The sequence below is a fragment of the Ptychodera flava genome, chromosome 5, assembly GCF_041260155.1.
Source record: "Ptychodera flava strain L36383 chromosome 5, AS_Pfla_20210202, whole genome shotgun sequence".
Lineage (NCBI taxonomy): Eukaryota > Metazoa > Hemichordata > Enteropneusta > Ptychoderidae > Ptychodera > Ptychodera flava.
Window position 1 is genome coordinate 19,158,824 of NC_091932.1, and position 10,747 is coordinate 19,169,570.

General features: G+C 38.5%; 1 protein-coding gene across 1 annotated transcript; it reads left to right on the top strand.

Annotated features, from left to right (window-relative positions):
* Positions 1-7,261: 7,261 nt before the first annotated feature.
* LOC139133180 (uncharacterized) lies at positions 7,262-8,939 on the top strand. Its single transcript, XM_070699612.1, has 2 exons — positions 7,262-7,650; positions 8,444-8,939. The coding sequence occupies exons 1-2, from the start codon at positions 7,446-7,448 to the stop codon at positions 8,725-8,727; spliced, it is 489 nt and encodes a 162-aa protein (XP_070555713.1). The 5' UTR covers positions 7,262-7,445; the 3' UTR covers positions 8,728-8,939.
* Positions 8,940-10,747: the final 1,808 nt, after the last annotated feature.

Consider the following 10,747-nt stretch of genomic DNA (forward strand, 5'->3'; position numbering starts at 1 on the left):
TTTGACCCGAAATCCCCCGAAGGTTTGTTGTTGTGCTGATTGACGATATTCTAGGGAGTCTACAATAAGTTCGAAGGACGCAATTAATTTACTTCCCACTGCAAAGACTTTATATACAGCATAACGCCAAAAAAAGAAATGTTTCTGGTCAGCGCGCGCGTCACTTGAACAACAGCGCGTCACCCTTTTTTTCCTGGTTTGTGGCTTTGATCACATACCCATGCTTTGATCAACGAAATGGACCGCAAAAGAAACAAGAGTTGACTGGTGAGGTTGATTATGATTATGAACAACGATGAGTTTTGTCTGAGTACCATCACGATCGCGATCGAGTTCACATTTAGTCCGTGGGCTAGAGGGGGTCTACGTGCACCCTCCCCCCCCCCACAGGATAACAAACCTGTATTTTTCAGAAGCCACTTGTTTGGTATCATTAGAAAGGGAATTTATTCGTCTTTAAGATGACATATTGTACTATGCAATATCTTCTACAGTTTATGTCAAATATAACCAAAACTTACCCCTTACCCCAAAATTTAACATTGCAAATTACAGTAAATCTCAAATTCTACCAATTTTTTAGCTAGGCATAATAAAAAATGCAATGCTTAGTCTGAAATCTGTTTTATTCGATACAGGGACATGTCAGAAATATGAAATAGACTTTTAACAGAAAAAATATTGGGAATCTACAGCTGTAACAGTCATATTTTGAAGGGTACCGCTAAATAACAGTGTTGCAGATTTGCATGCATTTTTGTTAAAACTGTCTTCCTATAAGTTATCTGCTGAGCTTGTTTTTGAATATAACCTGGCTTGTTAGGTATCATTAGAAAGATAATTTACTAATCTTTAGAATGATATATTGTAACATGCAATATCTTGTATAGTTTTCATGATATGTAACCAAAACTTACCCCTTACCCCAAAGTTTACATTGAAAATTTCTATCATAGCTAAAACCAAATTCTACCAATTTTTTTAGCTTGACACAAAAACTCTGGCATTTTTTGCTATTAAATCTGTTTTATTTGGTACAGGGACATGTCAGAAATATGAAATAGACTTTTAACAGAAAAAATATTAGGAATCTACAGCTGTAACAGTCATATTTTGAAGGGTACCGCAAAATAACAGTGTTGCAGATTTGCAGGCATTTTTGTTAAAACTGTCTTCCTATAAGTTATCTGCTGAGCTTGTTTTTTAATATAACCTGGCTTGTTAGGTATCATTAGCAAGATAATTTACTAATCTTCAGAATGCCATATTGTAACATGCAATATCTTCTATAATTTTCATGATATATAACCGAAACTTACCTCTTACCCCAAAGTTTACATTGAAAATTTCTGTCATAGCTAAAACCAAATTCTACAACTTTTTTAGTTTGACACAAAACATCTGGCCCTTTTTGCTATTAAATCTGTTTTATTTGGTACAGGAACATGTCAGAAATATCAAATAGACTTTTAACAGAAAAAATATTGGGAATCTACAGCTGTAACAGTCATATTTTGAATGGAACCGCAAAATCACGGTGTTGCAGATTTGCATGCATTTTTGTTAAATTTTTCTTCTTATAAGTTATCTGCTGAGCTTGTTTTTGAATATAACCTGGCTTGTTAGGTATCATTAGAAAGATAATTCACGTATCTTTAAAATGACATATTGTAACATGTAATATCTTGCATAGTTTTCATGAAATATGTCCAAAACTTACCCCGGTATACCCCAAAATTTACATTGAAAATTGCAGTCATAGCTAAAATCAAATTCTACCATTTTCTTTACCTAGACATATAAAATCAGGCATTTATTTGTATGAAATCTATTTCATTCGGTAATGGGTCATGTCAAAAATATAAAATAGACTTTTAACAGAAAAAAGATCGGAATTCTGTAGTTGTAACAGTCAGATTTTGAAGGGTACCGTAACAGCAAAATCTCAGTATTCCTGACTTGCGTGCATTTTTGTTGAATCTATCGTCTTGTAAGTCATCTGCTGAGCTTCTTATAGAATATAATGTAAGTTTTTGGGTATCATTAGTAAAATTATTTACTAGTCTTTAAAAAGACATATTGTAACATGCAATATCTTGTACAAATTTTTATGAAATATGACCAAAACTTATTATTACCCCATACCCCAAAATTTACATCGAAAACTACTGTCATAGCTAATATCAAATTCAAGCATTTTTTTACGCAGACATAAAAAATTAGGCAATTTTTTGTATGAAATCTGTTTAATTTTGTACTTGGCCATAACAAAAATATGAAATGAACTTTTAACAGAAAAAGTATTGGGATTCTATAGCTGTAACAGCTGTATTTTTAAGGGTACAGCAAAATCTCAGTATTCCTGATTCGTATGCGTTTTTGTTAAATCTGTCATCTTATAAGTAGTCTACTGAGCTTGTTATTGATTATAGCCGGGTTTGTTTAGTATCATTGGTAAGGTAATTAACTGGTATTTACAATGAAATATTGTAACAGGCAATATCTTGTATAGTTTTCATGGAATATGACCAAAACATACCCCATACCCCAAGGTTTAGATTGGAAGTACTGTCATAGATAACGTGATCAATTTCCGTGAATTTTTAGCTAGACATGATAAAATAGCTCTGTTTCGTATTAAATCATTTGTATATGGTACTGGGTCATGTCAGAAATGTGAAATAGACTTTTAACAGAAAAAATATTTGGACTGTATAGTTGTATCAGCCATATTTTGAAGAGAAATGCAAAATCGCAGTACCGCAAACTGGCACCTTTTTTGTTAAATTATTCTTCTTGTAAGTCATCTGCTGAACTTATTTTGTGACACAACCTGGCTTGTGAGGTATCATTAGTAGGGCAATTTATTTTTCTTTAAGATGACATATTGTAATATACAATGTCATTCATAGTTTTCCTGGAATATGGTCAAACTTTACCCCATACCCAAAAAGTTCAAATCGCAAATTACGGCTCATCTTAAATTCTACCATTTTTTGCTGCACATAATACAAAAGGCAATTCTTATTTAAAATCCGATTTATTTGTTACAAAAGTATGTTACAAGTAGAAAGTAACCTTTTATCGGGAAGATGATACAATTTAGTAGCCACTTGGATCATTTTTGGAGGGGGAACCCAAATATTGCAAATGTATGTGTTTCGGCAAATTTGCCCTGATACCTGGGTACCCTTCCAAATATGATCCAAAAGGCTACAAAATCATATTATGTTCCTGTTAAAAGTTAATTTCATATTTGTAACATACTAGTCTAACAAAAACACAGATTTCGTAGATTGCATACAAGCATTGCCTTTTGTATATATCATAAATCATTGCATTTTTTATTATGCCTAGCTAAAAAATTGGTAGAATTTGAGATTTACTGTAATTTGCAATGTTAAATTTTGGGGTAAGGGGTAAGTTTTGGTTATATTTGACATAAACTGTAGAAGATATTGCATAGTACAATATGTCATCTTAAAGACGAATAAATTCCCTTTCTAATGATACCAAACAAGTGAGGTTATGTTAAAAAATGAGCTCAGCACATGACTTACAAGAAGACAGATTTGACGAAAATGCATTTGGCTTGGAAAATCGTGATTTTGCGGTACCCTTCAAAACATGACCATAACAGCTATTCCATCCCTATATTTTTTCTGTTAAAATTCCATTTCGTATTCTAGGGATCCCAAGGCTTCTGAAAAATACAGGTTTGTTATCCTGTGGGGGGGTGCACGTAGACCCCCTCTAGCCCACGGACTATACATTTCAATATGGCGGCGGCCATGTTGGTGGACGGGTTTATAACGCGTTGACATTGATCCTGGCGTCGCGTGTTGTTCCACTCTGACACGTTCTCTGAAAGATTTTACACCTGATTTTCGAGGGATTCTAGTCGTACTTAGTTCGTGTCTTGTGATCATCTGGTGGTATTTTTAAAATCAAGAATCGATCGACGATGTTCAGTGGCAGTAGAAGTTATGCGGCGGCGGGGGGGGGGGGTGGTGGAGGGGGGCGGCACTGGTTGAAATCTATCCCCGTGATGAAAAATTATTCGCGGTGTTTGTCGTTCAAAAATGATATAAAACTTAATTACATTTGAATTGTGTAAAGCTTAAACTTGTGAATTTTCCTCTTTGTTGGCAAGTTTTGACAATTTATTAGCAATATATGTATTAATGAAACTCCAATCAGACGAACCATTTCTTGCTCTCAAAGTTTCAATGTGAATCTTCTGTTTTAATTGTAATTGTAATTACAATACCGTGATGATTTATTTAAGTGTAATAAAGAGTTTCCATGATGTTCAAACTGCACACTTGTGTGTTACCATTGCATTTTGTTGTGAGTGTACATGTATGTGTGGATGCATGTGAGAGCTTACATCCATATGCAAATATAAATTAATGATATGCAAATGATTATGCAAATTAGCCGCTACGCTTTGGCGCTTTAACTGACCCTCCTCCCTCCCTTGAGGAGGAGAAAAAAAATCCGCGTCGCCGCACCATTTTTTTAAGAAAGGCCTGACCAGAAACATTTGTTCTTTTTTTTGGCCTTATGCCATTACCTCAGATAAGTTTTGTAAAACTTCTCCTTAGTGTTTGTCGTTTTCATTATTCTAAATCAATTGTACAATATTTTTAACAATACCACATAAACATCAGTTTTTACGTGTCAAATTTTAGCCGCCTCTGATGACTACATTTTGTTGTCTGCCACACAGTATATACGCCGCGCGCGTGGTATGCGTCTATGCATACCACTCGGCGGCCGCTATGTATCAAACGCACGTAACTGTGCTAGTCACCTATGCGAATTCTGTTGGAATCAAACTTTGTTTTCCGTTTTTTCTCAGAGTCAGTAAGACTCGGCTTTCCCCAAGGGGGCATGACCGATCACCGGCGCGAGTGGTACTGTGGCATACAGCAGCGTAAGCGTAGACTCGTACTCCATAGCGTAGTTGACAATGGCCCCAGTGCCGAACGTACGATGTTCGGAAGTTGAATTTAGGTGGGACATCGGAATTCAAACTTTTACTTTTTTGAGGACATGTTTTTATCGATATCTCGTGATCCGCGCGCAGTCGCCACGTCAAATATCGACCGTTGGCATTAAAAAAATGTGCTTTAAAAATGCTACCAAGTGGGAGTGCCACTTTAAGATTCAAGTTGTAGAGAAGATGAATATTTGACAAAACAATTTGTATTATTGCAACATTCAACTATATGGCACCTCACTCTTTTGAGAAATTAAAAAAAATGAAAATTCAATTATCCCAAATTAGTTCCAATTGTCTTCATTAAGGACACAAGCCCTAAACGCTCATTTTCACTCCAATATCATAAGCCACGGTCCGGAGGGACTGTGCATAAGCAAAACAAAACATTTACCACTCAGACGATTTTAATATCGTTTCTTATTTCGCCCCGTTGCCGCACTTTAGATCCGAAGAAGGACATCATTTTGGAGATCCAGGTTCTCTGCGATTTCAGAAAATATGATGGTATAGAAATTATGTGATGAGTATTCCGAAATGTGAATACGCCTTCAATGAGAATGTCTCATGGAGCCATGAACATCTCCGCTACCCAATCATTGTGAGAGTGCACAATTGCAAGTCATAAGTAGTCGAAGCAAGAATAACTCTTATACACAAACACTGCTACTGGACTTTTTAATATTCAGTATCTTGTCCAATAACAATATTATACTTTTCTTTCGACAGGCGTACTGTTCTGGTAAGTTTATGAATTTAACTTGTTCGACTGGAGGAAACGCCTCAATGCCTAATATGCTTTGACCGGTAAACTTCTGTTTTAAGATAAAGGAGCTTTCATTTATTAAAGGTATACTGTCACCTGTTCCAATTTTGCTAGTTACCATAGAAAGAGAAAATCTAACCAATCACAGATTTTAAGCGGGTGGCCCCTTTCAAAAACAGCGCCCTCACATGGGCATTTTGAATACTAAGGAACGCCTCTTTGAGTATATGGGCATATTTAGATTACAGGTGAGTGTATTCCTTTATTATGAAAGGGGTTTGCCGAAGGAATAGGTGGGTCATATTCTGAAAACCCGGCCTTACATACCATCCCAAAATGATAATTTAGTAGACTTACAAAATATTTATTGGTCAGGACAGCTAGCACAAGATAAGTATGATGACGTGACGAATACATGACGTCATCAAGCTTTATTATAATATTGATGCTGAGAGATTATGAAAGCAATATTGTATTGTTTGAAGTAAATCAATTTTCATTAAGGTGTTTTGCTTTAAGAAAAACACAAAGAAAACGTTTCTCAAAGTAAAGTCGCAAAGGTGATATTAGGGACCGTTCAGTTTTTACGGCCTGGGGGGCCGGCAAAATCTTGTCGCCGGTGTTCAAAAAAATATAGACCCCCCTGCATTTTTCGTGAAAAAAGATGACACCCCCCCCCCTTTGTCAGACGAAAATATTTGATGACCCCCCCCCCCCGGCTGAAAAATAACCAAAACCCGTATGTCAAATTTACCCGCACGGTTTGGATTTGAACTCACGTGGCGCACTTTATTCGTGTAGCAGAGATGAGAGTGCACAAAATTCTCAGCCACATCCATTCAAACGTCTGTTGATTAGGACGACTGTAAGGCAATTTTTAACTTCATTTCCATAGACAACTTATGTCCATTGACATTGTATAAAGTAACCTTTATTGGTGAAGAGGTTAATGGGTCATTACGCAGAGTCAACTTTGTTCTAGTGGGCAACAAAAGGTGGCCCGCCGATAAAGAGGGTTGATCCTGGTCATTGCATGAAGTAAACTTAATTGGAGTGGGCTGCCAAAGGCGTCTGCCCGTTAAGAGGGTTATGGGTAATACATAAAGTATAATTATTGTAGTGGGCCGCCGAAGGCGGCCCGCCGGTAAAGAGGGTCGATCATGGCCATGGCATAAAGTGAACTTTATTGTAGGTATTATGTTTTTGAAAATGTGGTGACCCCCGCCCTTTCCTACCAGTGAAAAAGCGATGACCCCCCCTTCGCGGATTCCAAAATTATGATGACCCCCCCCCTGGATTTTGCCGCCCCCCCGGCCGTAAAAACTGAACGGTCCCTTACGTAAGCGTTGTCAACGGTCAGTGCCCTCGCGAGCATCTCCTGTTTCTGAAAGAGAGGGCTTCCATTTTGAGGTTTAACAATTAAATGGACTGAATTTTCAACCCAAGTTCAATCAGATTCTGCACGCGCTCTGACAAACACAAAAGTTCTATGTCAGCGCGGCGCAGGTGATCGTACGTAATGTGTATCCTGGCAGACGGGATATAACGTCGTCTATTTTATTTACAGTCAGTGGAGTGTTCCCGGACCCTGGAGTGTTCCCAGAAGCTTTGGGTTGCTACGTTGACGATGCGAAAAGAGCACTGAACTGGTATTTCTACACTTCGGATGACGACATGTACACCGCGAAGTGTATCAGCATTTGTTCAAGTCAGGACTTGAGAGCACCCTATGCAGGCGTTCAATACGGCAGTCAGTGTTTCTGTGGTGATACGTACGACATTTATGGAAAAGTGGATGATAGCGAGTGCTCAATGGCATGCACTGGCAGACCTAATCAGATTTGTGGCGGTAACTGGCGCTTCAACGCTTACAAAATACGTAAGTATATTATGCTTTGCAAGCCTTAGTTTTGTACACTCTCAATACTTCCAACCTCTTCTTTTTGTTCTTTATGTGACGAATTTTGCAAGCGTCGCGTTATGCATTCATTTTTGTATTCACAAAAGTAGAATGAAAGATCCGTCACTCGCGGACGCTTCCTACGCTCCCCTCCTCTGGAGCGTAGAGAGAGCCCTCAAGCGGCGGGTCCCCCAGTTAAACCCACAAGAAGCTATGTCTTACGATGTTTTTGTCTTTGTTGGTTTACAAATACATACTTTGAGTAAACATAAAACAAAATGAAGTGGGCATCAGAGTGTGCGTTATGTTCTGGCATTCATTTTACACCTTTGTTTAATTCCTAGCTTGATTTCAAACTAACATATATTGTCATGTTTCAGCGCAACCCTATTACTATTTACCCTATACCAGTATGTATATCTTCGTAAACAAACAATCAAGCAAACAATAAGTTCGGGCAGAGTGTGCGTGGTGTTCTGGCGTTCATTTTGCTTTTTCAGTTTTCTCCATTGCTTTATTTTAAAGAAAACAAATCTTCATGACAAATAAACAACAACAAAACATCAAAGACTGAGCGCTGTCAGTTATATGCAACATTTTCATGGGCAGATTACATCTGTTTTACTCCAGGACCTACATACTGTGCCACTGGCCAGACATTTTCAGTTTGACTTCTCAATGCTTATTGTTGTTAACCCATATTTGGAAAGATTGTCACTGAACTAACTTTGAGATTTTATCCGTCAAACATGCATTATTTCCATCATTGTAGATTACGCTGAATACATTGGATGTTACGAAGACCAAGCTGATAGAGCTCTGCCAGTGTATGATGAAACAGACGACATGACGGTCAGAAAATGTGTGAAGTCCTGTTACGATACCGGTCATAGATACGCAGGCGTCCAGTACAGCAAGCAGTGTTTCTGCGGCTCCGACTACAACAAGTACGGGGAGAAGAAGGCAGAAGACTGTGCCAGCCACTGTGTTGGAAACGACCAGGAGAACTGCGGCGGAACATGGAGAAATGGCGTGTACAGGTTGCCGCCATGCTAAACGCCTAGGCCTTGTCCGACTTGTTGAAGGATAGTTTCAGTTTGAGGATTTTACCACGGTCGTTCGTGTCGGCTTGATAATCCGGTCTTTCGGTATATTGCTTTACTATCAGTACAATCTTTACTGTTGTTTGAAAGCATATGCATGCATGCATTCATTGAAATATCCATTGATACCTACCGTTATTGACATTAAAGCAACTTCTGAAATTACATGGCAGGTTATTATTGTACTTGGGCCTCAGCCCAAGTACATTTGTTTCATTCCGTGGGAAAAAACTGTAAGGTATAACCATTTCTGGCTGAGACCAGGGAGGGCAAAATGTATTGGCTTCATCTTTCTTGGCATAATAAATGGCGTAATGATGTTAACTGAATGGAAGTGCTGCTCTCAGCCAGTCTTGAATAAGTGAGATGTGAATATAAATGCTTCTCTATCTGAGTTTTTGCCACAAAATCTTCTGAATATAATCAAAATGTGCATCGAAATGCAACAATTAATGCACCCTCCGTTTCCTAAGCGATGGCACGACCCTTGCTACACCCACTGGACGAGCCAAGTGGGAGGGGTAATTTCGGTTTGGTCGAACAGGAGGGCTCGAGACCAGAATTTAACATTTAAACTTGAAACATGTTTAATCACTGACAAGATGTGGATTAGTGTTAATCAAAGAGAAAGTTTGAAAAGGAAAGGTTTTATATCCCGGACACAATGAAAAACATTACGACTGGAAACTGTACCCCCGGTTGAGAATAGTAATGCCCACAGCGATGGAGAACACTTATCCTTGAGCTGAGAAAAACCAGACCATCATTTCGAAATAGAGCTGCAGATTCGAGAAGCTCGTTAAAAATAGCTAGGTACACCCCAAAGGGGTGGTTTCGAGTCTTGAGGGCAAATTTCGCCTCCTTCATTTAGAAATCGTACGTTTGTTTTTCCAGGGGAACACATCATTTGACACAAAATTTGCATGAAAAGGGGTCGCCAGTAAGCACGTGGTCAAATCTGGCATAAGAAACAATATGAAATGTTGGGTAAAGCCAGTCCAAAATAAACTGATTTGAACTTTTGTGTTTTGTAATTTATACCACTGCAGTAACATGACTTTTTTTTGACAACATCACACAATGTAATACGTTTTGAAACTGAATACTCCGACGTATTCTGTGTCCCCTTTGCTAAAAAATACGGTATGCCGATTACCATGTAAGGAGATGATGACGTCAAGACAGATTTGTAGTGCGTTTGGTCCTGGATGGTGCATGAAGTTTTGTCCAGGTAGCTTGTGTATTTATTTCCTAAATGGGAGATATTAGGGTCGATCTAAAAGAAGGCCGAAAAATGTTATGATACTCTAAGCGAGCTGAACTCCAATGCGAATGGTTGGATAATTTGGAGGATGTCTGGACTGATCTCGTCTCATTAAGATTATTTGGCGGTCAGTATTGAATTTCAACTGCGTCACAAGTTTGCGTCGAACGGTCAACGAATGATATTTTAGAAATCTGGAGACATGGCACATCGCAGTTTTATTTTAGTATTTTATATTTTACAAAAGATGTAAGAAGCAATAATTTTGTTGAAAATTCTGAAAAAATATAGGAAGATTTGATCGCGAAGACATTTTCACTTGGGGGTCAACTAGCCTGCGTACGATGCTGTGTGTTCCGCTACAGCTAACCGCCCCGCTCACCACAGCCCTGCAAAGACCCGTACGTTGGGTCGGTGACTTCAAATCCATTTTGAAACTTGACGTAAAAGCCAAATTACTGCCGAAATTCAGCGTTCTTGGCCAAAGTCGTATCCCAGCCTACCTCAGCTACTCGATCGCTTCCAAAAATGACAGTCTTTTATTCACTTCTCGTAAATAACCGTCAATGTTGGCAACTCTCTCGCTGGCCCTGCGTACGATGCTTTGTGTTAGCTGTAGCACATAGCATCGTACGCAGGGCTAGGGTCAACATGGGGTCGCAGCCATGTTGCCTCGAAACTTATTTCTGTCTGCACTCAAAACTCAAAA

Coding starts and splice junctions, on each gene's coding strand:
- LOC139133180 (XM_070699612.1), top strand. CDS start 7,446: ATGTACACCGCGAAGTGTATCAGCATTTGTTCAAGTCAGGACTTGAGA. Junction 7,651..8,443: donor CTTCAACGCTTACAAAATAC/GTAAGTATATTA, acceptor CCATCATTGTAG/ATTACGCTGAATACATTGGA.